Source organism: Copidosoma floridanum, unplaced genomic scaffold, assembly GCF_036245765.1.
Source record: "Copidosoma floridanum isolate Cflo_tuat_1 unplaced genomic scaffold, Cflo_Japanese_pri ptg000004l, whole genome shotgun sequence".
NCBI lineage: Eukaryota > Metazoa > Arthropoda > Insecta > Hymenoptera > Encyrtidae > Copidosoma > Copidosoma floridanum.
Genome location: NW_028321881.1, coordinates 36,124,937 through 36,146,293, shown reverse-complemented (window position 1 = coordinate 36,146,293; position 21,357 = coordinate 36,124,937). Strand labels below are relative to the sequence as shown.

The 21,357-nt window shown below is 35.7% G+C and overlaps 1 protein-coding gene across 1 annotated transcript in view; it reads right to left on the bottom strand.

Moving 5' to 3' along the window:
* The window catches only part of pHCl-1 (pH-sensitive chloride channel 1), a 669,372-nt gene that overhangs the window by 615,188 nt on the left and 32,827 nt on the right, over positions 1–21,357 (bottom strand). Inside the window, exon 3 of the mRNA XM_089598057.1 lies at positions 1,963–2,051. Coding sequence (XP_089454183.1) covers positions 1,963–2,051 — 89 coding nt within the window. The remainder of the gene's footprint in view (positions 1–1,962; positions 2,052–21,357) is intronic.

The following is a 21,357-nucleotide window of genomic DNA, read 5'->3' as shown; positions in this document are numbered from 1 at the left end:
TGACTATTTTGTGATTAAGATAATCACCGTTAAATCAACGAAAAGACAACAGTGAAAATAACTAGTCCTTGTGAAAAGGAAATAATTTGAAGGACACAAGATAAGTACACCTTTCATGGGCACCTAAAAACCTTTCCGAAATAATTCGCGTACAAGCACTGTTATCGCTGACACCAAGAGCATTTCCACCGTGTCCTTATTCCTTTCTAATTATCTCCTGGAAGGTATTAAAATATATAAATCATCCTTAGTATTAATAATAATCATCCATAAGTTAATCACCTATTTAATCGTATATTGTGATAAAATAGTATAAACATCTCAAACTTAAATTAACACACTAAATATAAATTTGTCACCTGCTACGTACATACACATGCATTGATCCATATTTTGGTAGAGTAGTAAACAAGGCCAAGGCCGTTCAAATTCTAAGTAGTTCATCCACAAGGAAGGCCGTTGAACCGAGTCAATACGACAATAAATACACATTAAAGGTGTGCAAAGACCTTAAAGAAGCTATCGAAGCTTATAATCAATCACATATATAAATATAATTTTAGTATGTAAGTCACGGAAGAAGAGTGTCACCCTCACTAAACCTCGCGTTCAAAATTTTTTCCTCATAGTACATGGCATTACGAGTAAAATGAGCCTCATCTCGAAGGTGTGCCTCAAAAAAACTTTTTTTGTTATAATGGAGGACACAAACGAAATATTTTTTGTGGATTTCCTCAAACATATTTTTTCAATTTTTTAGCCATTACTACGGTAGGTCATGTTTAGGTCATAACAATTTTTCCATAACAGCCCGTGTTAAGTTGTTTATTTTTATTTTGAAATATCCTAATAACTACATGGTTGAGATTGCCAAACAAACGTAGTTTTTTTTTAATAACACATATAATAAATCAAAAACTCAATAAGAGCTTTCAACCATTGTCGATGATATACATCGAACCTCCTTTAGCAGTACTTTAATATTAGTAGATGTAAAAATGTATTGAGTGATAGATCGGTTCCTTAGACTAGGATGAGGTTTGCTCCGTTTAAGTTTCGCTTCTAAAGTTAATATCATGTATAAATTCAGTTTTCAGTTTTCCGTATGGCCCTTTTGCAAGTAATTTAGTACTGTACATCAGCTTTTTTTGTTAAAGGTTAGTAATTTAGCGAGATAAGATTATGCTTACTACTGAATAAAAAAATTTTACCGTCACATGTAATGCAGAACAGTATATTAAATGTCGTCAGCGAGTTCTGCTTTTTTTTATGAGGGCTGAATAAAAGTCTGCAAAGTTAAAAAATATCTAAGATAGAAAAAAAATTTAATGTGACGTTATGCAATAAGAATTAAATGAAAATATTTAACAGAAACCTTTGCTCATTTCTACATATTTTAGGTACTAAGTAGTATGCACTTTGAACATAAACTCGTATGCTATCATCAGATGAGACTGAAGGAGAGAAGATCGTAATATTCTTCGCAATAGCTGTATACGATTTAAGCTCAGCCAATGCAGTGCAGTAATGCAATTTATCAGCAAAAAGTAACGAAAAGTAAAAGTCAGATTGAGAATTCAGCATACAGTAAAAATTAGAAGGTTACAATTAGCAGGAAAAAATCAGGGAGAAAATAAACAAACTATAGAAACTATATTGACGATAGCAAAGTACCCTTTTGATGGAGAGTGAGCTGAGAGCTGTGGTTGTGTGGTACTGGTGACGATGATGATGGTAACTGTGCAGTATCGTGAATGGTTTTGTGATAGTAGTGATAGTGTCGATGGTTATGTTGACCATGATTATAATTGTGCTGGGAATTATCAGCGTGATTGTCCTTGGATGCTGGCCAGTGAGAAGAGTGGTATCGAGGTGGCATCGGTGCTAATTCACGATCGTTGGGGGTATCATTAATGTTGTTGTCGTCTAACTGGCGAGTGTGGGGTGGGGGCCGCAGTGTACCTTGCACTGGAGGCAGCAGTCGCTTGTCGTAGCGCGTTGACAGCAGCAGATTGTCCAAAATTTCCTTATCCGACTTGCCTTCCTCGAAGCTGCAACACACAGAGAGACGCATGTGTCGAAACACGTGCATGCATATTACACATGTGTTTAAAATCCCTGTGAGTGAATAGTTTATATTTTTTTTGCATGATTATTGGATTTTTTTTCTCTTTACATTTCCTAGATATAATAAGTGAGTTGTTTCATATTTACTTTAAAAAGTATGAAAAAGTTTAATGAGTCTATTGTATTTAATACTATTAGCTATTTTTTGAGTAAATCAATGAATTTCATGCTCAACTACTTTTAAACTTCAATGAAACTAAAAATACGAATTTATCGGTAGAATTTTTTTTTTTTTTTTTTGGTAAAATTTTATATTTTTGAAAATCAGAACTTTTTTCTTAATGTAGAGACATACAAAATTGTCAATTTTTAATAAAAAAACTTGAATTGGTTATAACTTGTGTTAACAACAACAGAAAAGACATAAGTTATATCAGTATGTTTCTAGTATCTTTGAACTCTTTCTTTAAGCACTACATAACTGCTTAAGTGCTTACATAGTTACATAGACTAGCATAATGCCACAAGCGTATGTAAGCAGATAGTGCTCTGTTAAATTTTCCTTTAACGTACAGACAAACTAAATCGTTAAACAATATCTACTAGTTGTTATAAAACATTTCTTTAGTATGTTTCAGTGTCACAGCGATTTGAACATAGTTATTGGATTGGACGATAAACTGAGTAAAAAGTGACGGAAAAAAAAATTTTCAAATTATCTTTAACGTCTTAAGACCCAGCATTCGAAATAAAACACCTGCTGTCACAACTTTCTTGTATTTTTTAGGCTAGTTATAATAGCCATAAAGCAGACAGTAAAACTAAGTATAAAGCTAAGTAAAAATTTGATAAGTACCTCAGCTTAAGTCTTTTTCATCTATACTAACAATGTTTGAAAAATAAACATGCTGCATAATTTAACTACCATTTTGTATACCGCAGTTATTTCTTAAAACTTTGACAAGATTGTTTACTCATTTAAGCTGCTCTATTTGATTTTTCTTATAAACCTTCTGGAATAAAAAATGTGGTATGATATCTATATTAACAGGTGTAAATTTTGAGGAGTAACAGCTTTACGTAGGTTTTCAGGAGGTACTAAGTACTCTCAAGAAGTCTTTACTACTTATCACGTAACATAATTTCATCCTTAAGATAAATTTTTATAAAAGAATATATTTACTTAGTATATCAACCTTAAATACATACCTTATTTCTGCTTGTTTTGGCAGAACATTTAATATGGTAAGCTCATGCAGCATACTACAGAAATAAAAGTGAGCAAAAGATATCTATCATAATAGAATACCCTGTAGAATACGATGTGGCTCGCAAAATGTTTATTAACTTTGGGCATACCTCCATTGAAAACAACGGTAGCATTGAAACGACCAAAACGTACTGAGATAAAAAATAATAAAAATTACTGTGCTAGAACGGTAATGCCACTCCGCTGTCTACGGACTTTAAAGTTTTACCAACTTATTTTTTACCATCCCGTACAGTAATTTCTATTATACCAACAGTAAAAATCACTGTAACTACAATGAGAATAATTTTTCTGAACATTAAAAATTATTGTTTAAATAGTAAAAAGCCTCTAGACAACCAAACAATACTAGATTACCCGTCAAGCACTGTAATTTTAACCATTTTTTTCTCTCAGTGCAGGTAAAAAGCATTATTGGATTTTTTTTATAACATTCTAGGAAAATATGTAAATGCCATTAAAAACGTGTTGTACTTAGGCTTCAATTTCCTGCTACAGCCACTTTCATTGTAACTAAAATTTAGATTCAGTTGTAATATCTGTTCAAAAAGCCATTCGAACTTAATGAGGAGATCAAATAAAGATTTTATTAAAGGAGACTCTTTTGCCCTAGCGTTGCTAAATCAAATATATAATTAGATACTTTAGATAACGCTGAATCTACCACCCTTATTTACATCCTTAACTAGACTAAATCTTAAGAAATTAACGTTTAGGGTTTATTGTTTCAACTGATGGAGTGTTATGGCAGACACCTTTAAATTAACCATTTTCAAACATTTTTAAAAGTTTCAGATAATTCAGTTTACAGGTAAAGTAGATTAGAACTTCTTCTATTAAATTATGTCGTAAAAAATATGGGTAAGTGTACTAAAAATTAAAGTCATTGCCACAATTGCAATAATTCATACAGTCGTCGGTGTCACGTTGTTCACACGCCAACTTTTGTGCCTGTATACGGTGGTATCCTTACCGACTTCCTCTGATTATTGATTTCAAAATCTACATAAGAACCCTTTACCCAATAATCATGTTTAAAATTTTTTGTTATGTAATTTCTGAAACATTATAATATTAATTGTCAAGGTCATTTACTTCATGATTAAACAGTACATTGTTTAACTTACCCGAGATTTATGATAAAAATCTCGAGAATTGGTGTTTCAGCAGATTTTTAATAGAATTAGACAAAGGTTTAACTTATTGACGGCTTACTTATCAACGAAAACTAATACTTCTATCTAGCAGCCAGAAATTAAATAGATAAGATAACAACTGGCTCTTTACTTACGAAAGTATACCAAGAGCTACTTATTCAAACACAACGAATTCAAGTCAAACAACACTATGAATCAAAACAACAAAAGATAGGGCAACTATATAAGATATAAACCTTATTTCAGTTAGTAGAAATATTTTATTAGTTAATAATGATTCGAGTTTCTTTGCAAAGCTGTTGAATCAATTTTTTAAACATAAATTAATTTGGAACTATTGACCAGTTATTTATCATCTAAGAAAAGCATACATATTTTTAATATGTTTTGAGTACAAATTTTATAGAACTTCTACTGAATTACAACTTTTTTAGAACAAAGATTTTCAAAAAATTGAAGTGACAGTATAAAATAACAGGAAAAAAATAATTCCTGGAATAAAGGTTACTTCTTTTACAATAAACTGACATGTTCCCTCCCTCCTTGAAGGTTCTATGGTATTGTAAAAGTAAAGCAAGAGTATCCGTAAGCAAAACCATATAGATTTATACGTTCTAAGGTAATACATGATGTATTTCGCAATCGCTGCCAGCCAGTAAACACTGTAATAATGTAAAAATGGCCACCACGCTTGTGAGAAAAATGCGTATACGACTACTGAGAAACACTGTAGCTTCTGGATTGAGAGTAATTGTGAGGAGAGATACGTATCAGCAGCAGCCACAGCGGTCATGGCCAAAGCAAGAGCTCACTGTAAGAGTTAGTCTCAAGGTGGACGCCTAAATGCAGACAGTAAAAGTTCCGGTGACTTTCACGAATTGTTATGAGATGTATGGTACAGAGAGAGATAGAGAGTAAAGTGAGAGAGAGCTTCAAGATGGTGCGTAAATTGTAGAGGGAGAGAGTGTTGAAAAAGGTTTTGATTTTGACTTAGATTTATTTATTCAATAGATAAAGACTCAAGGCCCATAATAGCCGTGGCATATTCATTTTTACACATATCAACAAGTTGGAACAGTGGCCAGAATCTTATTCTAGAGCTTTACTGCTGCTATTTTAAATACACTAGCATAAAAATCCAATATTGTTGGTTTCAGAACTAAGTCAACAATACACTGTTTTGTCACTCAATCATTTAGTTCGACAAATGATGTGAGCTAGATAAATATGGAGGCATATTTGATTTCAGAAAAGATACCAAGAAATGCAGTGTAAGGTACTTAAAACGTTGCTTACATGGTATGAGTTTGTATCTGAGAAATGTAGGTAATGTGTGTTAAAACTTTTTCGGACCAAAAACAAATCTTAATGCAGCATTCATACACCTACTTAATCTAATTAATTAGGTAGCCGTGACTCCCCGTGTGAAAGGGACAAAAGAGATTCTCTCTGGAACAAAACATTTTCCCGTTCACAATATCTCATCAGGTCTTCTTTTTCTTGTTGACACAGGAGCAGAAATCTCCTTGCTGCCCAAGACCAATCCTTCAGCCAGACCTACTGACTTTAAACTTTCCGTAGCAAATCGTTTCTTCATACACACTTATGGTGAGGTAGACTTGGCGCTTAATCTGCACTTGAAACGTCATTTCCCCTGGAAATTCCTCCATGCTAATGTTCCTAGCCCCATTTTGGGAAAAAACTTCCTGCACTTCTTTGGACTAATTGTTGACGTTTCAGGCGACAGGCTCATTGACCCTCATTCAAACTCTTATTCAGTTGGATGTTTTATAATGGCCGTCCTGCCTACAGTTAGTCTTTATTCCTCTAGCTCTCAAACTTGTCGAATTCTCGCGGACTTTCCTAAAGTCACAGGTGGAAAATCCGCTCAGTTTGTTATGGCTAAGAACGTTTTTCATTACATAGAAACTCACGGTACACCAGTAACCGAACGCACTCGTCGTTTTAATCCAGAAAAGTACCAAATAGCCAAAGAAGAATTCGAGCAACTCGTAAAAAGTGGTACTTGCAGATACTTCTAGAGCCCCTGGGCTAGCCCAATTCACATGGTGCTCAAGAAGGATGGCTCTTGGAGAATTGGCGGGGACTAGTACCATCTCAACTGTCGCACAGTTCCCGATAAGTTCTGCATACCCTATCTTCACGATTATTTTATTCTCTTAATAGGTAAAAAAGTTTTTTCAAAACTTGACCTGTACAGAGCCTATTATCGAATCCTTATCACGCCCACTGATATTATTCAGACTACAGTCACGATCCCGTTTGGTCTGTTTGAGTACGTTTTCATGCCCTTTGGCCTCCACAACGTATCGCAGTCCTTTTAAAGTAACATCAATTAGGCTTTGGGTGATCTGGACTTTATTTTTGTGTATCTTGACAGTATTCTAGTCTTCTCTTCCTCTCCTGAGGAATACAATTCTCACTTCAAGACGGTTTTTGAACGTCTCAAAAAATTCGGCCTCCACCTTAATTTAGCCCAATGCGAATTTCACAAATCGGAAATCATTTTTCTTGGCCACCTTATTGACAAAGACGGCTCAAGGCCATGCAAAGAGAAGGTTCAGGCCATTGCCAATTTTCCCAGATTTTAGATGGTCGTTAAGTTCCAAAGGTTCTTGGGCCTTGTAAATTTTTATCGGTGCGGCGTCCTCAATGTCGCATCTTTTCAGGGTCCTGTCCACGCACTTACGCACAATTCTAAAAAAAATGACCGCTGGCTAATTGATTAGATGGAATAATCCATCAAAGCATTTGATGACATCAACGATAGTGTCATGACCGCTTGCCTACTCTTGCGTCTTTCCACAACCGCTCCCACGCGGTCTTTACTGATGTTTCTGATTTTGTTATGGGGGCAACTCTTGAACAATTGCTTGACGGAATCTGGAAGCGACTAGCATTCTTTTCTCATAAGTTTTCGTCGGCTTAGTGCAACTATAGCACTTACAAAAAAGAGCTTACTGCTACCTTTGAGTCCATCAAGTATTTAAAATATTTTCTTGAGGAACATAATTTTAAAGTTATTACTGATTACAAGCCTTTAGCCTATAATTTTACAGAGAAGTCTGACAAAACCTCTCTGCAACAGCGCTGATAGCTTTGCTTTACTTCCTAATTTTCGACAGAAATCGAGCACCTTCCTGGCCCTGACAATGTCGCAGCCAGCGCTCTGTCACATATCAATATAATTTGACTTCCAACAGACATTAAGATGCCAGAGCTCGTACAGCATCAGTAGCACGACGACGATCTAAAGTCTCTTCTGAAATCTTCAAACTGCTCGCTCAGTCTCAAGAGCATAAGGTTAGGTCACGGTTATCTTCGCTTATTTTGTGATTTAACTGGTAAAATTCTTCAACCATATATTCCTAAAACTTTGCGTAAGCGCATTTTCAATGCTTTTTACAATGCTTGGCATCCTGGAACCAATTTCATGGACCAGTTCATCCAGGAAAAATACGTATGGCCCAACATGCACCGTGATACAGAAGCATAGTGCCATGGGTATCTTGATTGTCAACAATCAAAGATTACTCAACACGTTGTTAACGAACCCGATCTGTTCGTGTCCTCTGACGACGAGTTTCGTCATATTATTATGGATATAGTTGGTCCTCTAAGAACCTGTGAAGGATTTTTGTATATACTCACTATTATTGATCGTTTCTCTCGATGGGTAGAGGCCATCCCTCCTGAGGACATCTAAGCCTCTACGGTCCTACGTGCCTTTCAAGAAACTTAGGTAGCTCGCTTCGGGACTCCAAAATTCGTCTTTACTGATCAGGGATCGCAGTTTAAATCTGCTATCTTTAACGCTTATCTTTCCTTTATTACCAGTTACCAGCGCAAAAGGACCGTAGTCCATCATACAGCTGCCAATGGTCTCATCGAACGTTGGCACCGTTCTTCCAAAGCTGCTCTTAGGTGTCACAATAATCTGAACTGGATTAAACATTTCCCTACGGTTCTTCTCGGTCTATGCACGGTGGTTCACATTGACACAGGAGCCTGTCCTGCTAAGTGCTTGTACGGCACTACTTAACGTCTGCCTAGTGAGTTTTTCATCCCAGATAATTTTTTGGCTGACCCTCAGATCTTTGTTGAAGATTATAGAGTGCACAGGAGAGAATTAAGGCCAGTGCCCATGGAACATCACGAAAGATGTCACCACGCAGATGCTTAAGCCAGCTCACTTTGTAACTAAAGATCTTGTGGCACCTACTCTGGATCTCACCGTCTCTAGCACACTGCCTCCAGAGCTTTTTCTAATACTTAAAATTCACCCTGGTAATTTTAAGTGAAAGAATAAAGCATGTATTGTTGCGCCCAGTAATGATTTAAATAGTTTTAAGTAGTTTTATTTCTCTTTTTTCTTAAGGTCTCATCACTAAATAATTGCTACTATCCTAAGTTAGTATTTTAAGTAGCCCAATAATGTCAGATGTGATCTCTTATAACGTACTCTTATTTTAAAATTGTGTTTTGTTACGTTTTTTTTTTTACTTACTTCTTAACGTATTATTGACACCTTAATGCCTTGCGAGGGTCCGACTTATATTAAAAACTGTTTTATGTACAACTCTCTGTTCATAAACATATAAATATATTTATTGTTCCGTTAGGACAAATTGTATCCAACGTTAATTGTAACTAACTACAAACAATTCAAGGTGATCAGTGATCCGTTGGGGGCGAAATGTAAGAAAATAAATAAATACAAGTAAAGTGTATTTAAATTTCCCTGCGTTAATTTATTGATGCGCAACGTTTCGCTGACAATATGCGCCAGCCTCATCAGGCTACAAAATTAAAATTAAAAACACAGAATGAGTGATCTGGAAGGCTCAAACACAAAAATACAATAAATTTTTTTGTAAATTATTACCGCAGATACGCGAGAATTCGTAAGTTTGGTTGACTTACTCGTCACCTGTCGTGCTGTCGACTGACAATAAATTACAACCACAAGCCAGCGCTTATATAGGCGGAGCCGCAAAGGTAGAAGATACAGGGCGATGAACTTGATCGGGACATTTAAACTTTCGTAGTAAAGGAAGGTATGCTCTATTAAAGGAAAGCACATCCTTCTTTCTATTGATGTTGTGTTTGTCGAGTTTTATATAAAGCATTTCGGAAATAATTTTTTTTTTATAATTGGACTCTTTGTCAAGGATTTTAAATTTATCCCAATCGAATTCATGGTCAAAATTAATTTGGTGTGCACAAACAACGGAATTGGAGTTTTTACTTTTCATATGTTCACTGATGCGGACCTCCGCCGCTCGCTTTGTTTCACCCACATATGACGAAGGACAATTTTTACAATAAAACTTATATACTACATTTGTCTGTTTATGTTTATTCGTTGTATCTTTTCCTAAGCGGACAATATGCTGCAGTTTATTGTTAATAAGAGGGTAAGTGTCAATATTGTAGGAATTTAACATGGTTGAAATTTTTTCAAAAATATTGTCAATATATGGTATGCCAATTTTGCAGAGAGGGTAGGTATTTGTAGTGCTTCTGTTATAATTACTATATTTGTGTCTTTTTAATCTGACCTTAATGTTTCTATTAATAAAGTTAAAAGGGTAATTGTTTTTTATCAACAGGTTTTTCTTCCTAGCAATATTCACACCGTGAAAACGTGTACTAGCAAGTAAGATCGCCCTATCAACCAAATTAAAAACAATATTTCTCTTATAGCTAACTGGATGACCAGAAAAATAATTTAAGATTCGTCCGGAAGAAGTAGGTTTTTCAAACCAGTCAAAATTAAAATAATTAGAATTTCTTATTATCGTCAAGTCTAAAAAGTTGAGTTTCTTGTCAATCTCCATTTCATATGTAAATTGTAGTTTGGGATGATATGAATTAAAAATATTCAAGATTTGGTCAATATGGTCAACATTAATAAAAAGTAATACATTATCCACTTAACGAAAATAAAAAGATGGAATAATATTATAGTTATTTTTTAAGATGGAGAGACAATCATTTTCCAGGTCATCCATTACAAGGTCAGCAAACAAAGGTGAAATAGGAGAACCCATTGGCGTGCCGAAAATTTGTTGATAAAAAAAATGTTGTCAAAAGTAAAAAAAGTATTATTGAACAAAAATTCTGTACATTGTCGAATTTTATCAACCGGGATTCGACATTTATTCATTATGGTCACAATACGTCGATCGATGCTCCGTAGTACCAACTCTAGAGGAATATAAGTAAATAGGGAGCTGACATCTAAAGACATTAGTCTATAATTAGTAGTGGGTTTTATATTTTTTAGTTTGTTTTTCAATTCAAAGCTATTATTAATGTGTGATATTGGAACGTTGACTGACTTCTTGAGTTCATCGTAAATTACTTTTGCTAGAAAATATGTAGGGCTATTAATAAGAGAGACGATAGGACGTAGAGGGGCATCGACCTCGTGAATTTTCGGCAAGCCATAACATTTAGCTAGAGTTGTATCTGTGAGCGACAAAGCGTTAGGATGGTATGTTCTAGAAAGGAAGCCATTAGAGTTGAGATTCTTTAAAATGTTAGAGGTTCTCTTTTGTAGAGAGTTTAATGGGTTTTTTGAAATAATTTTATACGTCGATTTATCAGACAGTAAATTATGCATTCTTTCCGTATAGTCACTTTTTTTGAGACAAACCGTAACGTTACCTTTGTCAGCAGAGGTGAAAAATATATCGGGATTTTTGTTTAGAAAATTTTTTGTTGATTTTAAATTTTTTGCATATTGGCGGTCCTTTCTAGAAATAGCTGGCTTTTGTTTACAAGCATTAACTAAATATTGAGATAATTTGTCACGGATTTCGGTCTTTACTCGATCGTTCGTATCGAGGTGTGAGAGACCAACTTCTAGGTTTTTGATAATACATAAAAAATCGCGTTCACGAAAAGATGATGAGAGATTGAAATTCGGTCCAAGAGATGCAATTTCGGCGACATCTTTAGGAATCGCTATATTCGTTAAATTGTGTATTGAATTATTATTACTGGTTGTGGTGTTTGTTTCCGGTAAGATTTTTTGAAATTTTTTATGTAACGTATGATTAGATCTTCTGTAGATGGTGTTTTGTTTGATGTTGACAAATTTATAATGTCGTTCACGATTATTGCAGTCTAATTTTAATGACGCGATGTGATCTTTTAAACGGGAAATTGAGTTTTGCAAGAATCTAATATGTGTGTTAATGTCGCTAATTTCGAAGTTCAGAAGTTTCTGACAGAAATGTAAGGTACTTTTGTTGAAATCGGCATGTATCGGTTTGCAACGGAAATTGACACTTGAAAACTTATTGTAGAGGTCTTTTATGTGGTTAGGAAGTACCCTCGCGTACCTGCATTTGAGTAAAAATCTTCGTTGTGCCATACTGGTTGATGGTTGTATGTGCAGGCCCTTCCAGCGTTTTAAAGCATTGGAGGTATGAGCCCCAAATCTCCCCGTGATGTTTTGGTAGAAGTGTGGGATGGTGTCCGAGTCTTCCTCTGATCCAAGACTCATATTAATGATTTGCTAGTATATATCAGTGCCCTCCGGTGAATTTGGAAATTCAAGGTGATCAGTGATCCGTTGGGGGCAAAATGTAAGAAAATAAATAAATACAAGTAAAGTGTATTTAAATTTTCCTGCGTTGATTTATTGATGCGCAACGTTTCGCTGACAATATGCGTCAGTCTCATCAGGCTACAAAATTGTAATTAAAAACACACAATGAGTGATCTGGAGGGCTCAAACACAAAAATACAATAAATTTTTTTGTAAATTGTTACCGTAGATACGCGAGAATTCGTAAGTTTGGTTGACTTACTCGTCACCTGTCGTGCTGTCGACTGACAATAAATCACAACCACAAGCCAGCGCTTATATAGGCGGAGCCGCAAAGGTAGAAGATAAAGGGCGATGAACTCGATCGGGACATTTAAACTTTCGTAGTAAAGGAAGGTATGCTCTATTAAAGGAAAGCACATCCTCCTTTCTATTGATGTTGTGTTTGTCGAGTTTTATATAAAGCATTTCGGAAATAATTCTTTTTTTATAATTGGATTCTTTGTCAAGGATTTTAAAGTTATCCCAATCGAATTCATGGTCAAAATTAATTTGGTGTGCACAAACAACGGAATCGGAGTTTTTACTTTTCGTATGTTCACTGATGTTTGAACCTTCCAGATCACTCATTGTGTGTTTTTAATTTTAATTTTGTAGCCTGATGAGACTGACGCATATTGTCAGCGAAACGTTGCGCATCAATAAATCAACGCAGGAAAATTTAAATACACTTTACTTGTATTTATTTATTTTCTTACATTTTGCCCCCAACGGATCACTGATCACCTTGAATTTCCAAATTCACCGGAGGGCACTGATATATACTAGCAAATCATTAATATGAGTCTTGGATCAGAGGAAGACTCGGACACCATCCCACACTTCTACCAAAACATCACGGGGAGATTTGGGGCTCATACCTCCAATGCTTTAAAACGCTGGAAGGGCCTGCACATACAACCATCAACCAGTATGGCACAACGAAGATTTTTACTCAAATGCAGGTACGCGAGGGTACTTCCTAACCACATAAAAGACCTCTACAATAAGTTTTCAAGTGTCAATTTCCGTTGCAAACCGATACATGCCGATTTCAACAAAAGTACCTTACATTTCTGTCAGAAACTTCTGAACTTCGAAATTAGCGACATTAACACACATATTAGATTCTTGCAAAACTCAATTTCCCGTTTAAAAGATCACATCGCGTCATTAAAATTAGACTGCAATAATCGTGAACGACATTATAAATTTGTCAACATCAAACAAAACACCATCTACAGAAGATCTAATCATACGTTACATAAAAAATTTCAAAAAATCTTACCGGAAACAAACACCACAACCAGTAATAATAATTCAATACACAATTTAACGAATATAGCGATTCCTAAAGATGTCGCCGAAATTGCATCTCTTGGACCGAATTTCAATCTCTCATCATCTTTTCGTGAACGCGATTTTTTATGTATTATCAAAAACCTAGAAGTTGGTCTCTCACACCTCGATACGAACGATCGAGTAAAGACCGAAATCCGTGACAAATTATCTCAATATTTAGTTAATGCTTGTAAACAAAAGCCAGCTATTTCTAGAAAGGACCGCCAATATGCAAAAAATTTAAAATCAACAAAAAATTTTCTAAACAAAAATCCCGATATATTTTTCACCTCTGCTGACAAAGGTAACGTTACGGTTTGTCTCAAAAAAAGTGACTATACGGAAAGAATGCATAATTTACTGTCTGATAAATCGACGTATAAAATTATTTCAAAAAACCCATTAAACTCTCTACAAAAGAGAACCTCTAACATTTTAAAGAATCTCAACTCTAATGGCTTCCTTTCTAGAACATACCATCCCAACGCTTTGTCGCTCACAGATACAACTCTAGCTAAATGTTATGGCTTGCCGAAAATTCACAAGGTCGATGCCCCTTTACGTCCTATCGTCTCTCTTATCAATAGCCCTACATATTTTCTAGCAAAAGTAATTTACGATGAACTCAAGAAGTCAGTCAACGTTCCAATATCACACATTAATAATAGCTTTGAATTGAAAAACAAACTAAAAAATATAAAACCCACTACTAATTATAGACTAATGTCTTTAGATGTCAGCTCCCTATTTACTAATATTCCTCTAGAGTTGGTACTACGGAGCATCGATCGACGTATTGTGACCATAATGAATAAATGTCGAATCCTGGTTGATAAAATTCGACAATGTACAGAATTTTTGTTCAATAATACTTTTTTTACTTTTGACAACATTTTTTTTATCAACAAATTTTCGGCACGCCAATGGGTTCTCCTATTTCACCTTTGTTTGCTGACCTTGTAATGGACGACCTGGAAAATGATTGTCCCTCCATCTTAAAAAATAACTATAATATTATTCCATCTTTTTATTTTCGTTACGTGGATGATGTATTACTTTTTATTAATGTTGACCATATTGACCAAATCTTAAATATTTTTAATTCATATCATCCCAAACTACAATTTACATATGAAATGGAGATTGACAAGAAACTCAACTTTTTAGACTTGACGATAATAAGAAATTCTAATTATTTTAATTTTGACTGGTTTGAAAAACCTACTTCTTCCGGACGAATCTTAAATTATTTTTCTGGTCATCCAGTTAGCTATAAGAGAAATATTGTTTTTAATTTGGTTGATAGGGCGATCTTACTTGCTAGTACACGTTTTCACGGTGTGAATATTGCTAGGAAGAAAAACCTGTTGATAAAAAACAATTACCCTTTTAACTTTATTAATAGAAACATTAAGGTCAGATTAAAAAGACACAAATATAGTAATTATAACAGAAGCACTACAAATACCTACCCTCTCTGCAAAATTGGCATACCATATATTGACAATATTTTTGAAAAAATTTCAACCACGTTAAATTCCTACAATATTCACACTTACCCTCTTATTAACAATAAACTGCAGCATATCGTCCACTTAGGAAAAGATACAACGAATAAACATAAACAGACAAATGTAGTATATAAGTTTTATTGTAAAAATTGTCCTGCGTCATATGTGGGTGAAACAAAGCGAGCGGCGGAGGTCCGCATCAGTGAACATATGAAAAGTAAAAACTCCGATTCCGTTGTTTGTGCACACCAAATCAATTTTGACCATGAATTCGATTAGGATAACTTTAAAATCCTTGACAAAGAATCCAATTATAAAAAAAGAATTATTTCCGAAATGCTTTATATAAAACTGGACAAACACAACATCAATAGAAAGGAGGATGTGCTTTTCTTTAATAGAGCATACCTTCCTTTACTACGAAAGTTTAAATGTCCCGATCGAGTTCATCGCCCTTTATCTTCTACCTTTGCGGCTCCGCCTATATAAGCGCTAGCTTGTGGTTGTAATTTATTGTCAGTCGACAGCACGACAGGTGACGAGTAAGTCAACCAAACTTACGAATTCTTGCGTATCTGCGGTAACAATTTACAAAAAAATTTATTGTATTTTTGTGTTTGAGCCTTCCAGATCACTCATTGTGTGTTTTTAATTTTAATTTTGTAGCCTGATGAGGCTGGCGCATATTGTCCGCGAAACGTTGCGCATCAATAAATCAACGCAGGAAAATTTAAATACACTTTACTTGTATTTATTTATTTTCTTACATTTCGCCCCCAACGGATCACTGATCATCTTGAATTTCCAAATTCACCAGAGGGCACTGATATATACTAGCAAATCATTAACTACAAACAAATCCAGTTCGTCTTGTAAAGCGATTCAAACAGTTATGTTTTTGTCAAGCTGCATTTTCAAACTTTTTTCTATACGTTTTTTTAATAACGTCATATACTTATTATTTAAGCAACAGCCTTCAATTTCCATATTTTTGTAACTTGTATCAGTTTGTTGCGGCTTAAGCACAAACGGCCACAGCGTTTACATTTTTCTTTTACTTTTGCTGTCTCGGGGGAGGGGGGGGGAGTAATGTAGGGATCCGACCTTGCTGTGCAACCCTCGGTAAAAGAGTTGGCTCTTTAGCCTTTCTCCACTCCTCTTTCTCTCTCATGTCTCTGCTCATCGTGCTAGGCCACTGCACGGGCAGAAAAGTCTTGACCACCATTGCAAGCGCACATATTCTGCTTCCTTCAAGGAGCCTTCATTAAATTTAAGTCTACATTAAATTTTCCTTGATAATGTTAACAAGCTGTTAATAACTTAATTTTTCTTCTTAACTCCTTGACACAGCAGCCATGGGGCTGCCAAATCAAGCTAAACCACAAGCAACACTATACCATAGTATTAAAGAGACATATTTAATTAGGTAGACGCAAGCTTATTCTTATGGTAATGATATCCTTACCATTCCTGGCCCAGCCAGGTTATATTCCACATTCCTACGTGTACATAATTGATTCTTTTCATCTGGCTGTGCCATTAAAAGTCCTCCTTGACCATGAGCACTAGGTATGGGCCCGTTTGTTTGCAGCATCAGCATCGCATAGTGCATAATTTTACGAATGCTACGGGCGCCCTGCTTGTCTGAGTCGAAAACGAGATACATAAACCATACATGAGACTCGTTAAGACCCCCTGTTATATGGTAGCTGCAGATAGCTGTAGCTATAATTATGTTAGCACATTTTACTATTCGCTAAGTATAATCTGATTAATGTGAACAATTGCAAGTGATGCGTGCATTAAAAAAATGAAGCCTTGCGATACTTGAGCCCACGCGAGCATACGCGAACAACAGCGGATGATGCTTGTATTAAGCGACCACACGCAAGCCACAGCGAGTGATTTTTGCATTACGCAAGTCACAGCGAACGATGCTTCCATTATCTAAGTGTATGCAAGCAATAGAGGCACAATACTGGTAGTGTACGGTGCTCACATTATGCAAGCGACAGTGGGTGATGCCTCTCATTGGGTTAAAGTGTTCTGTATTGCTGACCGCTTACTTAAGTCAAAATATTAATAAACGTAATTCATAAAGTATCTTATAATAATCCTCCCATACTCTTGGAGATTTATCTATGTTGACGTGAAGTAGCCAGCCAGCAATGCAGAATATACCCCTTTTCTCATGGTTATCAAGCAAATAAGTAAAAGTGTTCTTTTATTTATTATAACACGAAAAAGATAAAAAATACGATTTAATGATCTTTGCTTGCTTGATTTATGTGATATTTAACTCAAAAGTTGTAACGTTATACATTACACAGTAACTAAAGGATTGCTAAAATTTTTTTTATGTTGTCTTAAAGTTAAATTTTGAGACACGGTATTTCCAAAACTAATCGAGATAGGGTGAGCTGGAAAGCAGGTTTGAAAATGTGTGCTCTCAACAAGAAACGATTTAGTGGCTATGAGTATTCTCAAACAAGTGAAGTGAAGTGAGCATGGAGGTATTGATTGCCGAGCTCGAGAAGAATCTGGATAAAAAAGTACGTACGTAGCCATTGTAAAGAAAAGAAAACACCCTAATCAAGAAGCTGGAGGCCAAGCTAAAGGAACTTAAGAATAAGTATGGCAATGAAAAGAGCAAAAAATTACCCGAGTTACTTGTCAATTAGTTTGATTACTCTCACAAGCACATTCTCGCAAGGTTCTCACTGGAGCGTATTTTAAGATTTGGTGGGCGATCGTAGGTAATGAACATTAGTGTATACTTGTCCAAGACCACTCATTTATTATTTTCTTAGATGTGTCGAGTTACTGCCTGCAATCAACGCTAAGCTTTCATTACGTATTTTGGATGGATCATGATTGAAAATAGAAACCTACAGTCAATTCGTAGATTTTTAGCTATTGTATTCCACTTTTTCGCCTTGATCCTCGAATTAATGCAGTGTGAGTCTAACGTCTTTCACAATGCTGGGTTTTTAGAAACTTCAAGAATAAATTGTTTTTGTGCTTAGTCGCCCATGGCCTTGCCAATACCTAACGAGCTTTATTGCTTCTTAAATGCCTACATGTAGCCTTAAAAATGGTGAGTTTACAGTTTTCTCGTCGTCTCAAAGTACTTCCGTAGCACTTTTGTCAGCTTATACTTAATGCGTGGTGGGGGAAGCTTTTATTATTAAAGCTTTACTTAACAGCAGCTGCGATATAACAGGGGGTCTTAACGAGTCTTATGGATCATTGCTATCCTTTGTTTAAGACTCACACAAGCACGGCCCTTCTTGCATATGTAAAGTTATGTGGTATGTAGTGCTGATGTGTCAAAGAAACGGGCTCATACCGAGGGCCCATGGTCAAGGAGGACTTTTTATGGTGCAGCCAGATAAAAAGGACTTTTTTGAGTGTACGCTTGGCAGAAGCGAAGGGATGTGGTATATACACAGGCAGCTTTGTCGTAGCCCGGAATAGAAATGATATTGTCATCATAACAATCAACTTGTGTCTACCTAAGTAAATATCCGCCTTTAATATCTCTGTGGTACGGAACCAAGAGCTCACCTTTACTTGGTTTACCCTCTTTATACTTAAATATAGCATATATTAATATAGCTAGGAGCATGCACAGAGCATTAAACATTTTTGAAAGCTTTAGTTTTTAATGCAAGCTCGTGTTATTTTTTGTTTGTATTGGCTCTGAGTTGTTGATTTAGTCTAGCGTATATTGCAAGCATTTTTAAATTTCTTAACACTGTTACTACTGTGAGTATATCTAAAGAGGAGTAGTATGGGTGTAGATGAGACGAGGTGTACGAGAATAGATAAAAGAGAGTGACTGAGTGAACAATAGTAGCGTAGACAGAGAGAGAGAAAAAAAATGCGTAGAGTACACAGAGACATTTGTACCTCTGAAAAAATCACAAGTATTAAGAACTTACAACCGTATCAAGGTTAAAAGGATAATATTTATGTAAGGAATTTTTTTAACAAACAATGATTTAAAATAATAATAAAGGAGCTCAGTTAATAAATAAAATAAACAAATAGGAAAAAAAATAAAATGGAAAAAAAATTGAAGCCATTTAGTGTTGTCAATAATTTAAAAAAAAAAATTTGTTTTTCTGTTAAGATTACTTCTTATTATTCTAAAAATTCAGATTAACATACATCTTAGTACATGTTCATATAATTATATGTATTTTTCGTGCATTACATTATTATTATAAACAAGGACGTATAATATGGTAATAGTATAGTGTAACCCAAACCTCAAAATCTTATTCACATTGTTAAATGTGCATATCAATACATACGTTTTTAATAATGGCAATAAAAACAACAATAACAATGATAATAAAAACTACTACAGTACATTTGACTTGATGATTCATCGCACAATCAAAACAAATAATCATAAAGAAAGTCGCTCTCACTCATTCTCCCTAGCTCTCTCTGAGCCTGTCTTGGCCTTCTGGAACTTGGAAAGAAACGCTGACTGTGATTTCTGGTCATACCTAACCTCAAAGTGCCTGTCAACTGCCTGTTGACTGTGCTGCTAGTCGCTGTCACAGAGTTGTACCAATCTGTCAGCCTATCTGCTTCTGAGTACTCCGACCAAGTAAGTTGCCGAGGTCTGGAAGGGTGAGCCTTCGTTGCTACGTTCTGGTTAGTCATCTCCTGGCAGTAGTGATCGCCATAATCAGAAGGTGAGCACCATCTGGAGTCTGCCTTATCAACTGTAGCGATGAAGTTTTATTGAGGTCTTTTTATGTTTTGTTGGGCTTTTTCACGTAAACCGGCTATATTGTTGCATATCTTGCTGCCTTATCGTATATTATATGGTAATTTGTCAAGTACATAGTTGATGTGTCAAGCATTAAGTGCGTAGAGCATACTCATTACATAAACAAATCTTTCAATATAGCGCTTTATCACCAGGGCCTTTACTGTATTTGTGTATACCTGTAAATATTGTCAATTATGTTAGATTAATTTAGAGCTTTAACTTGCTTCTATAAGCCGACGGCTGACAACCGACGTGAGCGTAAGTTACCACGTCGCAATACGTCAAAAAATCCTCAGAGTTGTCGTTTTAATAATTTTGATACCGTTTGTGGACTTGTACAGCCAGGCTCTATTATCGGAATGCTGAATGTACTAAATGCTCCGCTGTTAACTGAAAACCAGAGCCAGGAAGACTTAGATGCTATAGAAGTTGAGGGGCTGTCAAATACTAGTGCCCCTTCTGAACTTGAAAATGAAGATGAGCATGCCCTACCTGAAGGGTGGGAGGAGTTCTCTACAGCTTAGCAATTTCTGCATCTTTACAAAGCAATTAAAAGTGTAGGACACTCGACCGACAAGAAAGTAAACCAGCTAGTCAACCAGGTGAGCAGTGACGTAAGCCGAATTAATCAACTTGAAAAACAAAATGTGAACTTGCGTGCCAAGCTTGAGTAGGTGAAAGACCTACATCGTAGCTCTGACTGTTTTTGTGAACTTGAAATTACAGGTTTGCCGTCATCCTATAAATTAGATGCATGTGGCTTTTCAAAAAGTGTTTTTAAGTTGCTTAACATCCAGTTTTTGCTGCCTGATGATGTTGATTAAAGACAGAAAATAGCAGGCAAACAAATAATACAGCTGGGCAGAGCCTTCGTACTTTCATAGTCACTTTTAAATCAACAGTAGAGCGCAACTTGGCGATTTAAAATTAAACTCAATCTATGCGAGCTCACATTGCGACAGTGTGCTTAGAATGTATGAGATGCTTACTCCCGTGACAATTGCTCTATTAATGAAAGCCAAGGAAAAGGCTAAGAGCCTAAATTACATAAATTACTTTATGGCTGGGCAGTACACGATGTAGGACAACACAGAGCATGATTTGAACTCCATCCAATGACTCGCTTGTAAACAAACGTGTGCGCCTGTCTCTCCTACTTGCGGTATAATTCGGGTGGCACTATTAAATGTAAGCTCATTATGTAAAGATTTAAATGATGTACAAGTTCTTGCTGAGGAACATTCGAGTGATATTTTGTGTGTATCGGAAACCTGGCTTACACCACAACACTGCTCCTCACTTTTTGGTATTCCAGGCTTTGTTCTTGTTAGAAATGACCGTGGAATGTTAGTGGGAGGAGACAGGCATATGTTCGTGCAGGATGGAGAAGTAGCTATGTATCTGCGCTGTCATTTTGGCTTTCGCATTCTAGCCGCGCCAAAAATAAATAATATAAATAACACAAAAAATATACTTCTTGATATACGATTGGAAGGAAAGGAGCAGCTACTGTTGGCCTCAGTATATCATCGTCCAAAAGGTGAGGTTCTAACAGGAATTTTTAGAATGATGCAGGACGAGGCATGTGGCTTCTGAAA